General features: G+C 45.0%; 1 protein-coding gene across 1 annotated transcript; it reads left to right on the top strand.

Annotated features, from left to right (window-relative positions):
- The first annotated feature begins 372 nt into the window (after positions 1–372).
- On the top strand, positions 373–4,579 carry rdh14a (retinol dehydrogenase 14a). Its single transcript, XM_060853928.1, has 2 exons — positions 373–789; positions 3,452–4,579. Exons 1-2 carry the CDS (start codon positions 433–435, stop codon positions 4,064–4,066), a joined length of 972 nt encoding a protein of 323 aa, XP_060709911.1. The 5' UTR covers positions 373–432; the 3' UTR covers positions 4,067–4,579.
- Positions 4,580–18,440: the final 13,861 nt, after the last annotated feature.

Genomic DNA, 18,440 nt, shown 5'->3' with positions numbered 1-18,440 from the left:
GCGGGAGGGGGAGAGCACCTTTGGGTGGGGTACAATGTGAAGATCACCTTTGGGTGCGGGAGCAGGAGAGCACCTTTGGGTGGGGTACAATGTGAAGAGCACCTTTGGGTGCGGGAGCAGGAGAGCACCTTTGGGTGGGGTACAATGTGAAGAGCACCTTTGGGTGCGGGAGCAGGAGAGCACCTTTGGGTGCGGGAGGGGGAGAGCACCTTTGGGTGGGGTACAATGTGAAGATCACCTTTGGGTGCGGGAGGGGGAGAGCACCTTTGGGTGCGGGAGGGGGAGAGCACCTTTGGGTGAGCTGTGCCCTGTGTGTGTGGTGCCTCAGCACTGGCCCCTGGTGGTGTCCCGCGGTATCGCTGCTGGCGGGAGGCGGGAGGAGGCGGAGCGCTGTCCCCGGGAGCGGAGCCCTCGGGCCGGCGGGGCCGCCTGATGCTGATCACCGGGCTCTCCGTGGCTGCAGGCCTGGCCGCTGCCGTGTGGCTGGGCCGCTGGCTGATGGGCAGTGAGTCCCCGGAGCCTGGGCCCTCGATGCGGGGCCGCACGGTGATCGTGACCGGGGCGAACAGCGGCCTCGGCCGGGCCACAGCAGCGGCGCTCGCCCGGCTCCACGCCCGGGTGATCATGGCGTGCCGCGATGAGAAGGCCGGGGCCCGGGCCGCCCGCCAGATCCGCCAGGAGATCGCCGGGGCCGGGGCCGGGGCCGGGGCCGGGGGGGAGCTGCTGGTCCGGCCCCTGGACCTGTCCTCACTGCGGTCAGTCAGGGGCTTCTGTGACAGGATCACCCGGGTAAGTGAGTCAGTAAATACCCCCCCCCACCCCCGGGGGGGGGGGCAAATAGACAGGGGGAGGGGGAGGGTAATATATACACCCGGGTGAGTGAGTGAATACCCCCCCGGGGGGGAATATACACACCCGGGGGGGGGTAAATATACAGGGGGAGGGTAAATATATACCCCAGGGGGTAAATATACAGGGGGATGGTAAATATGTACACCCGGGGGGTAAATATACAGGGGAGGGTAAATATACAGGGGGAGGGTAAATAAATACACCCGGGGGGGTAAATATACAGGGGAGGGTAAATATATATACCTTGGGGGGTAAATATACAGGGGGAGGGTAAATATATATACCCGGGAGGGTAAATAAATACACCCGGGGGGGTAAATATACAGGGGAGGGTAAATATATATACCTTGGGGGGTAAATATACAGGGGGAGGGTAAATATATATACCTGGGGGGGTAAATATACAGGGAGGGTAAATATATATACCTGGGGGGGTAAATATACAGGGAGGGTAAATATATATACCTGGGGGGGTAAATATACAAGGGGAGGGTAAATAAATACACCCGGGGGGGTAAATATACAGGGGAGGGTAAATATATATACCTTGGGGGGTAAATATACAGGGGGAGGGTAAATATATACACCCGGGGGGTAAATATACAGGGAGGGTAAATATATATACCTGGGGGGGGTAAATATACAGGGGAGGGTAAATAAATACACCTGGGGGAAATATACAGGGGGAGGGTAAATAAATACATCCGGGGGGAAATATACAGGGGGAGGGTAGGTAAATACAGCCGGGGGAGGGTAGATAAATACTCCACCCAGGGGGGTAAATATACAGGGAGAGGGTAAATATACAGGGACAGGGTAAATAAATACCCCCGTGGGTGAATATACAGGGATAGAGTAAATAAATACCCCAGGGGGGTAAATATATAGGGACAGGGTAAATAAATACCCCTGGGGGGTTAATATACAGGGACAGGGCAAATAAATACCCCCGGAGGTAAATATACAGGGACAGGACAAATAAATACCCCTGGGGGTAAAAATACAGGGAGAGTGTAAATAAATACCCCACCCAGGGGGGTAAATATACAGGGAGAGGGTAAATAAATACCCCCAGGGAGTAAATATGCAGTGAGTGGGGTAAGAAAATATCCCAGGTGTAATTAAATGCTCCCCACCTGGGGTAAATAACTACTCACCACCTGGGGGTACATTTACAGTGAGTGGGTAAATAAATACTCCTAGGAGTAAATAAATGCTCCTCACCCCAGGGTAAATGTGCAGGGAATGGGGTATGTAATTTCCCCCACTGGTCAATACCACACCTCCAGAAGGTAATGATACCTGGGGGTGGGGTAAATATAAGGGGATAAATATGCTGGAGGGTACCCCCCCGGGGTGGGGAGAAATGTGGGAAACAATGATTACCCTTGGGGAAAAGGATAAATACAACAGATAGAAATAAATCTACCACGGGATTACCCCAGGAGATAATCTGGGCTGGGGGGGGTGGGTGGTGGTACATGGGGGAATACATCAGGGAGAAATACCTACCATGGGAAGGGGGAGACCCTCGAAGTAATAAAGCACGTGGAATATCTTGGAGGGGGTAAATACCCTGAATCAGGGGTTACCCTGGGAAGGAGGTAATACCCCTGTGGGGGAAAATAGCCCAGGTAGGGTATTATATACCCCTTTTTGGGGAGTGTAAATTCCCCAGGTAGGGTATATACACCCCTGGGTGGGGAGTGTAAATACTGGGTGGGCGGCACGGTGGCACAGTGGTTAGCACTGCTGCCTCACAGCGCCAGAGACCCGGGTTCAGTTCCCGCCTGTGTGGAGTTTGCACGTTCTCCCCGTGTCTGCGTGGGTTTCCTCCGGGTGCTCTGGTTTCCTCCCACAGTCCAAAGATGTGCGGGTCAGGTGAATTGGCCATGCTAAATTGCCCGTAGTGTTAGGTAAGGGGTAAATATAGGGGTATGGGTGGGTTGCGCTTCGGCGGGTCGGTGTGGACTTGTTGGGCTGAAGGGCCTGTTTCCACACTGTACGTAATCTAATCTAATCTAATCTACCCTAGGTAGGGTAATATATATCTCTGGGCAGGGAGTGTAAATACCCCAGGTAGGGTAACAGATACCCCTGAGCAGGGGTTGCAAATACCCCAGGGAGGAGAGGAAATAACCCTGTGAATAAATACACACAGGTGGGCGGTACCTCTGGGGGAAATACACCTGGGGAGGAGGAATAAATATCCCAGGGGAACAGGGAGGTAACAGGGGAATACGAGGTGCAGGATACCCCAGAGGTAAATACCAGGGGTTGAATTTATTGAAGGTGGTGAATGCCAAGGAGTAATGGCCCTAGGCCCAAGGAGCTAGTAAATCCCTGTGGGCAAATTGTGGGGTTGGACAGCAGTTTCTGCTGCCAGGTTATGAAATTGCCAGGCCACTTTGGAAGGGGAAGGGGGGGGGGGGGGCAGGGGTGTAGTGGTGGGAGAGTGGGGGAAGAGAGTGGGCCTCTGTGTGTGTGTGTGTGTGTAGGGGGGGAGCGCATGGATGGGGTTGCTATTTTTCATTATGTGTGAATAATTCATCAGAGCAGTGAATCAAAAGGCTTTTTGCTCCTATCTTCTGTCCACAAGGAAGAACCAAGGCTCGATGTCCTGATCAATAATGCAGGAATTTTCCAGTGTCCCTACATGAAAACAGAGGATGGTTTTGAGATGCAGTTCGGAGTGAATCACTTGGGTCACTTCCTTCTGACCAATCTCCTCCTTGACCTTCTCAAACGCTCTGCTCCAAGCAGGGTGGTGGTCGTATCCTCCAAACTGTACAAGTACGGTGAAATCAACTTTGATGATCTCAACAGTGAGAAAAGCTACAACAAAAGCTTCAGTTACAGCAGGAGTAAATTGGCTAATATTCTGTTCACTCATGAGCTAGCCAAGCAGCTGGAAGGCACTGGTGTTACTGTGAATTGTCTACATCCTGGCATTGTGCGCACAAACCTGGGAAGACACATCAATATACCCTTACTTGGGCAACCGATTTTCAAGATGGTCTCTTGGGCACTCTTCAAAACACCAGAACAAGGAGCACAGACCACGCTTTACCTAGCTACCTCTCCAGAAGTTAAAGGGGTATCCGGAAAATATTTTGGAGACTGCAAAGAAGAGGAATTGTTGCCAAAGGCGACGAATGATGCAGTTGCAAAGAAATTGTGGGATGTGAGTGAGAGAATGGTGGGACTGATCTGACCACTAAAGTATTGTAAATATCCTGTTGGGAAGCTGCCTGAAACGAAAAACTAATAGTTTGTGAATTATTGCCTACTTGAATTAAAAAGTTGCAGTTTGTGTTTAAAAAATAGTTAACATTAAGCACAGTCTGGATGACATTTTCAAAGAGTTTAAGTTTGTGTTTGCATGGAATGATAAAGTAATATATTGGAACATGTTGTTGGATGTGATTAATTTTCTCCATTGATATTGCGGTCTCCTGGACCTTTGAAAGTTTGCAGGAGCATTAATGAGTCCCATTCCTCCATTCTAACTCTTGAGTGAAGGCTAGTCCTAAACTCCATCCCTGAACTTAATTCTTTTTAATGGTTTGTGCTGTTGTGTAATGGAAATGCCTGGTCCTAATTAATTATTACTTTATTGAGGCTACCTGCCATGTCTGACCAATGGAACCTTTCACTGCAGTGTAAGTGAAAGGAATTAAATTACTTCAAATTTTGTCTCACTTGGCAAATAAATACAATTCCTGAAGCCTGCTGTTTTGTACATTGCATAAAAGCTATTTTCGGAATATCTCCAGAAGTTTAATATTTCAGGATTGTGTCCAGTTGAAGTGTTTGTGTGTGTTTTTTTTGTACAGCTTTTTCACAAGGATTTTATCTTGATCATAACTAGGTGCAGTCAGGCAATTAAGTAGGTTTCATTTCACATGCAGAATCATAGAGTTGTACATCACGGAAACAAACCCTTCAGTCCAACTCATCAGTGCCGACTAGGTATCCCAATCTGGTCATATCCCATTTGCTAGCGTTTGGCCCAAATCCCTCTGATCTCTTCCTATTCGTGTACTTATCCAGCTGCCCAGTAACTGTTGTCATTGTACCAGCCTCCACCACTTTCTCTGACAGCTCATTCCATACGCAACACCACCCTCTGCATGAAAAAGTTGCTTCTTAGATCCAATTTAAATCTTTCCATTCTCAGCTTAAACCCATGTCCTCTTGGCTATTCATGCTGTTCATGCCCTTCATGATTTTATAAACTTCTATAAGGTCCCCCCTCAGCTTCCAACGCTCCAGGGAAAATAGCCCCAGCCTATTCAGCCTCTTCCTACAGCTCAAACCTTCCAACCCTAGCAACATCCTTACAGATCTTTTCTGAGATCTTTCAAAATTTCACAACATCTTCCCTATAGCAGGAACAGCAAGGTGTCCCACCAGGTTCTGTGGGGTAAATTGGTTAGTAAGGTTAGATCACATGGAATACTGGGCTGGAAGGTAGGAGACAGAGGGTGATGGTAGAGCGTTGCATTTTGGACTGGAGGCCTGTGACCTGTGGTGTGCTGCAAGGATCAGTGCTGGATCCACTGCTTTTTATCACTTATATAGGCTTATGCTCGAAACGTCGAATTCTCTATTCCTGAGATGCTGCCTAACCTGCTGTGCTTTGACCAGCAACACATTTGCAGCTGTGATCTCCAGCATCTGCAGACCTCATTTTTTACTCGAAGTATATATAAGTAGGAAGTATAGTTAGTAAGTTTGCAGATGACAGCAAAGAAGGTTACCTCAGAGTACAATGGGACTTTGAACAGATGGTCTATTGGGCAGAGGAGCAGCAGACAGAATATAATTTTGGTAATATTAGGGAGATTTAAACAATCCTTAGATAAGCATTAGGATGATTTTGGGACAGTGTAGGGGGATGAGCTGAGAATAGTTCACAGGTTGACGCAGCATCGAGGGCTGAAGGGCCTGTTCTGTGCTGTATTGTTCTATGTTCTGTGAGCTGCTGCATTTTGAAAAGGCAAATCAGGGCAGGACTTAAGCACCTAATGCTAGGGTCCTGGGGAATGTTGCTGCAGAAAGAGACCCTGCATGAAGGTTCATAATTCTTGAAGATTGAGTCACATGTAGATGAGTTAGTGAAGAAGGCGTTCGGTCGGCTTGCCTTTATTGAGTTGAGTCAGTGTATTGAGTACAGGAATTGGGAAGCATGTTGCAGTCTAACTATAGAAAAGTAATGTAATAAAGACTGCCTTCTGTGTGTGAGGAACACATCGAGAGTTCACAGCTCCTTCAGCACGAAGATGCCAGAAAGAGCTGTTATCGAAAACTTAGCATTGTTGGTCTAGAAGGACTTTATGAAACTTAAATGCACTACATTTGAGAAGCATAGATCTTTTGAAGTATTGCTATCTGTGTCTGAGGGATTGTCTGAACTTACGGCAGGTGTATTCCTGAAGAAGGGCTTATGCCTGAAATGTCGATTCTCCTGCTCCTTGGATGCTGCCTGACCTGCTGCGCTTTTCCAGCAACACATTTTCAGATTGTCTGATCTGTCATGATTAACAGCCCTGGATTTTAAGCTAACATTTTCACCAAAGTCCTGACATTTGGAGCTTATGTGGGTCCTGAGCACAGATGTCTGATCAGCTCCTTATCACACAAAGGACAACAGGCTGCCCCTGTAGTGAGTCAATAGATGTGAAGCTGGAAATGCACAGCTGGTCAGACAGCATCGAAAGAGCACGGTTGTTAATATTGTGGGGCTAGGCTACGCCACGCAGTGTTACTGACAATCGATAGGAGTCTCCACCAGCCACATAGGCACAGCCTTGACAGTAGAAAATACACAATAAAGTCCAAGTAAAACAGCATCCCTCTACCATGCCATTACACACACACAGTTACGAGTGATGTGGGGAAATATAAACTGTACTGCAGAGGCCCTGTTGGGTACTGTCGTGTTGTGGGAGGAAATGAAACAAAAACACACAGGAGATTTAGAGAGTCTCCTCACAAAGAATAAAATGTATCAGAGGTTCTGCTCACTCTGAGAGTAGTCTCTGAAGGAACTGGATCAGTGTCAAGGACTCTCCACGTATAAATAAAGGGGGACTTAGTGACAGGGTACCAACCTCTGGAGTTATTTCACAGGCAATGAAAGAAACGCACGTTCCTGGATAAATTCAGTTGCAACAATCATCTTTGAGTTGGAGGAATCATTTCTGGCATCGTGCCATTATCTGGGAAGCTTGACTTGTTTGATCCTGCTGTTGAAGACAGGCCCAGAATGTGGAAGGAAAACGTTATGTTTTCCAAGTGAATGATATTGGAGCAGATGAAAAGCAATGAGTAGTTCTGACAGCTTGTGGACCCACAGCTTTTTCGTTATTAGGAGCCTAATGTTTCCTGAGGCACCAGATACTAAAACTGTTCAAGAATTGGCAGATTTATCTAACGAATATTGTAACCCCAAGCCTCTTGCAATTCTGAGACACTACTGTTTTTTACTCTGCAATTCAAGAACCAGGGGAATTGTATTGGAATTTTTGACTAGGTTAAGATGACTTTGGTTTAGCCCTTAATGAGAAGCTGAGAGACCAGTTGGTATGTGGGATTAATGATGTAACTATGCAAAAGCGCCAACTAGCTGAAGCCCAACTGGACTTCAAGCAGGCACTACAACTGGCTTCATCATTGGAAAATGTGACAAGTGGAGCATATCGGTTGCAGAATATTCCAATGGAAGTGGACACCCTCACCAGCCTGACTGAAGTGGGGAACACCACTTGGGTGAAGGTAATTGCGTAGCCTCACTCAGGACGTATACCAAAACGAGGGACTCTAGGTCAGCTCACAGCAAAACTTTAAAACAAAACCAAGCTTTGACCAAATGGTTAACATTTTTCTAGATTTCAGGCCGGAAAGCCATTGTAGTTGCTGCAGGTATGCAGACTCAAGACAACAAAAGAGTCCCACTAAATCTAAATAGAATAAGAGAACTTATAGGCCAGTCTCCAAGAGAGTGCACACCCTGGAAAGTCCATCTACAGCTGGCTTGGAATAGTTACATTGCTTTGCAACATCCAAATAAGAACCAATCAAAATAAACATCTGGTTAAATGGTCACCTGGTTCTAATGGAGGCCGATGCTAGCGCGGCTATATCAGGGATTGTAGAACCAGTCTTTAACAAAATTTGCTCTGTACTCCAATCCTTAAGTCTGTGCAAGACCTCGGCTAGACTGAGAACCTTTACTGGGGAGCCATTGCAAATTAAGGGTACAACTTCAGTCTCTTATGAGAAGCAGTTGGTTCAGTCACCACTGATTGCAGTAAAAGGCTGTGACCCAAGCTTGATGGGGAGGGGGGGGAGGGGGAGCGGGGATGGAACTTGGTTGAGAAAGGTTCACGCTGATTGGCTCAATATTTTTTTGAATACAAAATGGCTACCTCAGTGAGGTTTTTCAGGAAAGTCTAGGGGCTATCAAAGGAGTCAAGGCCACCTTGAATGTTGACCAGGAAGTAATTCCATGATTCAGCAAGGCCTGCCCGATTGTGAAGCCCATTGGGTCGGTTCACCTTTTTGGGGATTTTAAACAAACAGTAAACTGCTTTTCACAGCTGGATAAATACCCAATCCCTCACTTAGAGGATGTATACACAAAGCTGGCAGGGGGACTGTCCTTCAGGAAGTGGACATGAGCCATACAGACATGCAATTCTGATCAAATGACAATTCCCAGCAGTATGCCACAATTAATACCATAGGGTTTGTACCAATATACAAGGCTGTCATTTGGGTTATGGTCAGCCAGTGCAATTTGTCAATGGACGATGAAGAACATTTTACAACAGCTACCTTAGGTCGCCATTTATCCAGATGATAGGGAAGACCAATAACTTGAGCACTTGAACCTAGTCCTTCAATGTTTCTCCTTGGCAGACACACACATTAAAATGGAAAAATGTGTTCCAGGCACCCCAAGTGACCTAGGCAAAAGTGAGGACTGAAGATGCTGGAAATCAGAGTTTAGATCAGAGTGGTGCTGCCTGACCTGACGGCAGGTCAGGCAGCATCCGAGGAGCAGGAAAATTGACATTTCGGGCAAAAGCCCTTCATCAGGAATTGCATACAGGTTCCTGGTAATGTTGATGTTTGTGATCTAAATCCCAAGTGACCTACAGAGTTAACAAGACCAAGTTATGGAGTCATAGAGATGTACAGCATGGAAACAGAACCTTCGGTCCAACTTGTCCATGCCAACCAGATATCCCAATCCAATCTAGTCCCACCTGCCACCACCTGGCCTGTATCACTCCAAACCCTTCCTATTCATATACCTGTCCAGATGCCTTTTAAATGTTGTAATTGTACCAGTCTCCATCACTTCCTCTGGCAGTTCATTCCATACACGCATCACCCTCTGCGTGAAAAAATTGCCCCGTTATATATATCTTTATTTATATCTTTCCCCTTCCATCCTAAACCTATGCCCTCTAGTGCTAGACTACCCCACCGCAGGGAAGATACTTTGTCTATTTATCCTATCCATGCCCCTCATGATTTTATAAAATCCCCACAAAGGTGAACCGACCCGATGGGCTTCACAATCGGTGTGACCGGTGCTGCCCATTCCGCTAACTGGACTGGTCACCCCTCAGCCTCCGATGTTCCAGGAAAAACAACCCCAGCCTGTTCAGCCTCTCCCTGTATTTCAAATCCTCCAACCCTGGCAACATCCTTGTAAATCTTTTCTGAACCCTTTCAAATTTCACAACATCTTTCTGATAGGAAGGAGACCAGAATTGCATGCAATATTCCAAAAGTGACCTAACCAATGTCCTGTCCAGCTGCAAGATGATCTCCCAACATCTCTACTTAATATCTGACCAATAAAGGAAAGCATACCAAACACCTTCTTCACTGTCCTATGTACCTGTGACTCTACTTTCAAGGAGCTATGAACCTACACTCCAAGGTCTCTTTGTTCAGCAACACTCCCTAGGACCTTACCATTAAGTGTATAAACTTTTATTTATGATTCTTTCAAGTCTGTAGCACATACTTAAGTATTTTGTACGAGGTACCCTATACCTAAGATGGCGCCAAAGTGGTGGCATTACAAACATTTTATTGCACTCATTCCAGTGGACATGACAGTAAAGGCTACATAGAACATAGAAAAATACAGAGCAGTACAGGCCCTTCAGCCCTCGATGTTGCGCCGATCCAAGCCCACCTAACCTACACTAGCCCACTTTCCTCCATATGCCTATCCAATGCCCGTTTAAATGCCCATAAAGAGGGAGAGTCCACCACTGTTACTGGCAGGACATTACATGAACTCATGACTCGCTGAGTAAAGAATCTACCCCTAACATCTGTCCTATACCTACCACCCCTTAATTTAAAGCTATGTCCCCTCGTAATATCTGACTCCATACGTGGAAAAAGGTTCTCATGGTCAACCCTATCTAAACCCCTAATCATCTTGTACACCTCTATCAAGTCACCCCTAAACCTTCTTTTCTCCAATGAAAACAGCCCCAAGTGCCTCAGCTTTTCCTCATACGATCTTCCTACCATACCAGGCAACATCCTGGTAAACCTCCTCTGCACCCGTTCCAGTGCCTCCACATCCTTCCTATAGTATGGTGACCAAAACTGCACACAATACTCCAGATGCGGCCACACCAGAGTCTTATACAATTCTATTCAATCATACAATTCAATTTAATTAGTCAATATCCACTCTTGCCTCTCTCTTTTAGATATCTAAAACAAAGCTAGCAATCCTCTTTTACGTTATAGAACATAGAACAATACAGTGAAGAACAGGCCCTTTGGCCCTCGATGTTGCGCCGACCTATGAACTATTTTCAGCTCATTCCCCTACACTATCCCAAAGTCATCCACGTGCTTATCCAAGGATTGTTTAAATCTCCATTTTACCCTCATATTGCATCTTCTCCCACCTTATCACATTCTTAGTTATCCTCTCCTGATTTTTAAAGGCAGCACAATCCTTTCACTTCTCACTAATCTTCATCACATCACACTTCTTTTGGTTTTTTTTGTTGTCCTGGACTTCCTTTGTCAGCCACGGTTGCCTCATCTTCCTCCTTGGTATGAATTTCTGTTGTGCCTTACAAATTAGCCGCAGAAATCCCTTCCATTGCGGCTCCAACATATTCCCCTGCTGGGCTCCCCTTTCAATAAACTCTGGCTAACTCTTGTCATGTCTTCATTCAATATTCCCTTTTAAACTGCAGCGTGAATTCCACTATTTTGTGATCACTGTCCTCTAGGGGTTCCTCCACATTAAGCTCCCGAATCAAGTTTCCCTCCTTATACATAACCAAATCCAAAATTGCCTGTTTTTTACTGGGCTCGACCGCAGGTTGCTCCAAAAGACCATCTTGTAGACATTCTAAAATTCCTTTTCTTGGGATTTGCTATCAACCTGATTTTCCCAGTCCACCTACCTAGTGAAGTCCCCATGATTATTGTAATTGTGCCTCTATTACATGTCTTTTCTATCTCCTGATTTATTTTCTTCCCTCCGTCCTGACTGCTGTTAGGAGGCTTGTACACAAGTCCCATCAGGGTCTTTTTCCCTTTGCAGTTCCTCAACTCTACCCCCAAAGATTCTACACCTTCTGACTCTATATCATTTCTTGCTGTCGATTTAATTGCTTCCTAACAAGGCAACACCAGCCCTCCTCTGCCTGTCCTTTTGATAGGATGTGTATCCTTGGATATATAGTTGCCCTGATCCCCTTGCAGCCACCCCTTTGTGATACCCACAACACTGTACCTGCTAATTCCAATCTGCACTGAGAGCTTATTGACCTTGTTCTGTATAAAACATGCAGAGGTGCTCCAGCTGGAGAGTCTTAGTGTGCCGTCATCTTGTGTACAGATAGCATTGAGTCCATGAAAAGATCTGCATAGTCCGACGTGTAATCGAGTCCAGGGTTTACCCCACCATTCCCACGAATATGGGGAAGCTGATGGCACTAATTTTTGGCACTCTGGTACTGCCCCACCAACACAGTTGTGTCTGCAGCAAATCCTGGTCACCAGACACAACGTGTCACCAACACCTTTATTTTGGAAACCCCTGGATGACGCAGGTTGAATTTAGCCAGTATATGGTGGTGACCTCTGCTTGGGATAATCACATTTAAGTACAACACCCTCAATCCTGCATTGATTGCTACCCCTCATCTCATGATTGTTCAGTTATCCTCTGTGCCTCCTGACTCATTCCATACTCTCTGCCCTTTTACTTACTTAGGAAACTTGAATAACCTCTGCTGAGCCCTTTTCCCTTTTTAACTTCTTCTATAATTTTCCATGCATTTAAGCCCACCCCCACTATTTAGTTTAAAGCCCTATCCACATCCCTACTTATGTGATTCACCAAGATTCTGGTCCCAGCATGATTCAGGTGGAGCCCATCCCATTGCAGAACTCCCTCCTTCCCCAGTACTGGTGCCAATGTCCCATGAATTCGAACCCGTTTCTCCCACAGCAATCTTTTCAGCCACGTACCTACCTCTTCCATCTTGTTGCTCATAGCTCAGGTAGTAATCCAGAGATTATTGCCTTTTCAGTTCTGCTTTTTATTTAGCTTTGAACTTCTACTATTCACTAAGTAGAACCTCTTTCCTCTTTCTACCTATATTGTTGTTACCTATGTGCACCATGACAACTGGACCTTTCCCCTCCCACTCCAAGTTCCTCTGCAGCCAGGATGGGATATCCTGAACCTGGGCACAGGCCTTAGGGATCCTCGATTGTAGCCACAGGGAACAGCGTCTATTCCCCTGACTATACTATCCCCAATAATGGCTGCCTTTACCATGATGCATCATTAATGTATGTTAATGATGCATTGACCAGTTTGTTCATCCACCCTGCAGCTCCCACTCTCATCCACACAGGGAGCAAGAATCTCAAACTTGTTAGACAAGTTTAAGAGCTGAGGCTCCTTCAGCACTACCTCATGGAGGTAATCCAGGGACCCAGGTAATGTTCTGGGCACCTAAGTTTGAACATTGCCACAGCAGATAGTGGCTATTGAATTCAATAAAAATCTAGAATTAAGAGTCCAGTGATGACCATGAAACAATTGTCAGGAAAAACATAGTTGCTTTGCTCATGTCCTTTAGGGAAGGAAACTGCTCTCCTTACTTCATTTGGCCTACAGACCTGCACCAATGTGGTTGACTCTTTGAAGCCCTCTTGACAACTAGAGATAGAAAATAAATGTTGGTGTAGCCAGTGATGCCCATACCCAATGAATATCCCATCAAAAATGTCATCATGCAAAAATGATTGCAAGGTCTGCTTTATTGAAATACCAGAATAAAAGGGGCTTTAAATCTGAATAATTCACTGAATGATGTCCACAAACATACACTGTCAATTATGATCAGTTACGAAACAAAAAAAAAGCCAAGCTCTGTAGCCTCCAACTGTTTCTATTACTTTGTCATTAGTGTGAATACTAGCCCATATGAATGCCCTTCAGCTTTGCTCTCCTTTCACTGTTTGCGGGTGACATCAATGAGCATGAGCACATCTTGCAAAGTGACTACATCACAGCTTTTGATTCCATAAAATGTTTGGCTTCGAGTCTTGAGAGATTTTAAAGAATAAGTATGATGTCCATTGTTGCTTTGAAATTCTCTATAAACTACAGAAGGATATGTAATGTCTCCTGGGGCTAATTATAAAACATGATATTGAGTCCGTAAAATTCTACTCTAAATTTCAAAGAAATACACACAAGAAACTTAATGATATGACTGACCAACTAGTATAGGCAGTGCAAGCACTTTCACTGGATATATCTTGGATAAACAAATGTTTGTACTAGTTTTCTTGGGTGCAGTGATCTTTTGTGGGTTTTCTGAGGCGCAGTGGATTACATCCCAGAGTGTGAGCCAGAAGCTCTGGTTTATAATCCTCCCCCAGGACACGATGACAAAAAAAGTTCCATTGATAATGCAGCCAATCAGATTGATTATCAATCTACAAATCCCTCTAACAAAAGCCAATAGCAAGTGATAGAAGTGGAGAAACTCCTGATCACATATGCAATGGAAAGAAAGTCGGAGCTTTGGCCTTCACTATTTATAGCTCCAGACTATAATGTGAATGGTAGCACCGAAATCCAACCTCTTTTGTGACCTGCAACACGACACAATGTGAACTTTTACAAGCTACTCCCCATGTGAGCAGTATCTGAGGAACACACTAAAGGTTGGGGCAGCTAACACTGAGGCTCAGTAGGGAAAGACCAGCCTCTGAGGGAAGGCCACTGGAGGAAAGACCAATGTCTGAGGGAAGATCACTGTCTGAGGGAAGGCCACTGTCTGAGGGAAAGGCTACTGTCTGAGGAAAGACCACTGTCTGAGATCTTTCTGCTGAAGTTAAATGGGGATCTGTTCAGTTATCAAACCTTCCTGGTGCCTTAATCATAAATAAATATAATCTTACACGAGTAAGATATGCCTTGGTTTGTTTTGTTGGATAGAGTCAAAACTCCAATGTTACTTTGTGTTTCTTCATATACTCGTGTGCAGATCTGAACTGTTTTCATGACTTTGTGCTTCTTATTATGAATAAAGTATCTTTTTGAAATTGAAAAAATCAGCGTCTGTTTCCTATTTTAGCCTTGATTCTGAAATGGCTTCCCCTCTTATATAATACAACTGCTTTTTTACAGCAAATCTATAGGGCACACAACAGCTGTCAAATGATCCTTCGAGCCCAGGGGTAGGCTATGGTGTAAGGTGTCTCCTGATCGGTCCTCACATGGGAAGTTCCATTTCAAGATGTCAGTGATATGAGAAGCAATGATTCTTGTGGCTTCATTAGACTCATTGAATCTGTAATTCGCTTCTGTTCCTTGGCAGGAAACACAGAAGACCCATTAGTCAGGGTTAAAGAGTCTCCCAGGAATCCTATTTAATTAATTCTGGCAAAGATGTCTGGCACAAAATGGTCAACAGTAATTCATTAGAAAGGGCTGTCACCAAGCCAGGTTGTCCTCAGGATATCTCAAGCACTTCCACCACTGAACCGAATTTGAGGTGTAGTCAATTTGCAACGTGGTAGACAATTGCATATGGCACTTTCCATAACCAGCAACGTGATAAATGACCAGTTAATCTGCTTTACTGCTATTTAACTGAGGGATCATAGTTCACAATGACACCAAGAGAGGAAAGGAAGGGCCTTGGTTTAAAATCCCACTTAAAGATGGCACAGCTGACAATGCAGTGTTTTGTTGGTGTATTTTTAAGTATTAAACTAAAGGATTATGTGAGACTTATTCAGACCTTCCATGTTTCTTTTACCTACCCCACAGTACAGCCTATCCACACTCTCCTACTCTCAGCTCTCATCATTACTTATTCAGCTTCTCTTCTGACCTGGTTTATGATCAATAAACCACTTGTCTGACAACCACTTTTATAGATCTTTCTGTCTCTGGGTTTTGTCTCTACCTGTCTGCACAGCTCTCCCCACTCCCCCTCCTACCACTGCCTCACTCCCACCCTGCCCCCTCCCACCACCGCCCCCCTCCCACCACCACCGCCCCCCACCCTGACCCCTCCCACCACCACCCCACAACCTTGTCTTCAGCATAAATACCACCTTTTTTCCAGCTGCTGTCAGTTCTGGTGAAGAGCCATCAGACTCAAAACGTTCACACTCAACTTTCTCTGTTTCTCTCCACAGATGCTGCCAGACCTGTCAGGTTTCTCCAGCAATTTTTGTTTCAGGTCTCCAGCATCCAACTCCTTTCTTTTATTTTAGAGGTTTATGCACTTGCGAACAGAATTTAATCCAGCCTGTCACAGCAGGAAGCATGTTGGCCAGGAAAATCCACCAAATTTAGTCAAAGACAGGAAGTGGTCAACTTGAAAAATGATTGGCCATCTCATAGCAGATTGTCAGTTAGATCAAGCTCTACTAGACTTCAGTGGTGGCTCAGGGATATGAATGAGAGGAAGCTGACTTTCCTGTGGCTCCTGAAGCCTATCAACAATGCAGGTCATTTGCCCGCGGCCTGCCAAGGTGGGGTTTTCACACTCATTGTCAAGCACTCAGTGTCTGATCAAGAGACCCAGCTACAGAGAGAGCAGGGGAGGGTGCAGGATGGGGCTTAGGTGTTGAAAGTCACACTGTGTCTCTGCCTCCAATTCCATTGCCGGTCCTCAACCATATCCCTCCCAACCAAAACCCTCACTCGCCTGATCTCATAACAATCCTGGCTGATGTCAGTGGAGCATTACCAAGAGCAGACACCACTCTCCTGGTAATGTTGCCAGTGATAGAGATCGGCAGCTCAGAGTGACTGGGGTTTCTGTTCTTGCCATACTAAATCCCAGCGAAGTCCTGGCTGGTTATGACATGTGCTTAAAACTTGGCTAAATCTTCCCAACAGAAGTGATGCGGAGTTCCCACTATGTCTCCAAATAGTGGGCAAGACCTTCGGTGGTCAGCGTTTAATCCTGAAGTTCACTTTGAACCTAAAAGCAGCTGGATCTGAGCCAGCAGTGATATCATTGAGCCTTTACAGGTATTTTGCAAAGCATGGAATTTCGAAGGGAATGAAATGTGTGAAGGTTGAGACCTTGTGAACTTTTTCTTTAATCACCAGCAAACTAATAAATAAAGATCGTGTTAATGTTAATAAGCTTACATGTAATGCAATGTATACAAAACCTCAAAACTGACACAGTAATTCAAAGACAAGCAAAATCAAGATGCAAATGACTTTAACAATTACTGGCCAATAGTGAATGTTCAATTGCCACTGTTGTTCGCCTTAATGCTCACAAGAAATTGCTAATGTAAATTTCATCCTCCCACATTACAACACCCAACGTCCAGAACTCATTCTCTGGTATGGTGTACTGTGCATTCATAATTTGCAACATCTGGCTGATCCTTTTCCGATATGACTGCAGTCTGAGAATCCCTAGGCTATGTATTAGAAAAAGCAGAACTGAACAAACCAATATGGACATAATTTATGAAACAGAATGTATAATGATCAGCAGTTAACAAAGCCATTGACGCTATTTATAACCAACATGGAGATGAATTGGTCACTGGAATATTACCTGTTTTCTTGCAAGTATAGCAATTAATACAATATTATCTGATTTCTTTTTCTTAATATTCCACATTGTTCCATTTTTAAAATGAAATTTCCTGTGCATTCTTTGTACAATTCAGTACTGGTCAGACATTTCCCATATTGGATTATTTTTTTGCTGCTGTAGGCATCTTTCACGTCATTGTTTCCTTTCACACTCCCTCTTCAAGGCCTCCTTTTCACGTTCTCTTACATATCCCTGTTTCCCCAGTTGATTGTCTCATCAATGCTCTCTTTCTATTTATGTCTCTCACTCTGCAGATGAGAGATGAATGGGTTTGTAAGCTTCTAAATTGGATGACAGAATTATGATGGATTCTATTCCAGGTCATGAAGACACTTGCAGTTCTCAGATAGCAGATGCACGGTAGCTGTGGAAAAGTCTTGTCACAGAAGGTTTTTATGCTTACTGGTTTGGTAGAACAATATTAAGCTAACCCCCTCTGATGTATTTTGTGAGCATATTGTTTTTTTCTTAGTCTTTTGGAGCCTAATTCTGAAGACTCCATGTTCTAAATTGGCTGTCCCAAACAATTTTACAATGGAGTGGAGCAGTATTTTGTGCATGCCTCCATTACATTTATAAATAATCAGGTGAATTGAAATTAGCTCCAGAGCTGGAAGCAGATATGGATCCAACACAATACATCACATGTCCTTGTGATTGATACCTATTTGCATTACAACAAAAAAAAGGCTGACATACTGGACCAGTTCAAAGATTAAAACCAAGATAGTTTTGGTCACCTCATAATAGGAAGGATGTGGAAGGATAGAGAGGGTGCAGAGGAGATTTACCAGGATGTTGCCTGGATTGGAGGCCGTGTCTTTTGAAGAAAGATTGAGGGATCTAGGGCTTTTCTTATTGGAGCAAAGAAGGGTGAGAGGTGACTTCATAGAGGTGTACAAGATGATGCCAGGCATAGAGAGAGTGGATAGCCAGAGACTTTTTTCCCATGGTGGAAATGGCTATCGCAAGGGGGCATAATTTTATGGTAATTGGAGGAATGTTTAGGGGAGATGTTTAGAGGTAGGTTCTTTACACAGAGAGTGGTGGGTGTCTGGAATGCAGTGCCAACAGTGGTAGCAGACTCAGATACATTGGGGACATTTAAGTGACTCTTGGATAGGCACATGGATAATAGTACAATGAAGGGTAGGTGGGTTAGTCTGATCTTAGGATAGGATAAAAGATTGGCACAACATCATGAGCTGAAGGGCCTGTACTGTGCTGTACTTTTCTATCTTCTAAGTGATGGAGGCAGATCCGCGAATCTCCCCTCCAAAACAATAGTTGGCTTTAGGTAAAAAGTTAAAGAGTGTGGTGCTGGAAAAGGCAGAATATGTCAGGCAGCATCCAAGGAGCAGGAAAATTGACATTTTGGGCAAAAGTCCTTCATCAGGAATGAGCCTGGGAGCC

Source organism: Hemiscyllium ocellatum, chromosome 3 (genome assembly GCF_020745735.1).
Source record: "Hemiscyllium ocellatum isolate sHemOce1 chromosome 3, sHemOce1.pat.X.cur, whole genome shotgun sequence".
NCBI lineage: Eukaryota > Metazoa > Chordata > Chondrichthyes > Orectolobiformes > Hemiscylliidae > Hemiscyllium > Hemiscyllium ocellatum.
Note: the sequence above shows the minus strand (reverse complement) of the source record. Positions and strands in the feature narration are given on the sequence as shown.

Bases quoted from the DNA above. Each gene is read 5' to 3' on its own strand.
- rdh14a (XM_060853928.1), top strand. From the start codon at position 433: ATGCTGATCACCGGGCTCTCCGTGGCTGCAGGCCTGGCCGCTGCCGTG. The intron at 790-3,451 runs GTAAGTGAGTCA...TCTGTCCACAAG, and splicing joins TCTGTGACAGGATCACCCGG to GAAGAACCAAGGCTCGATGT.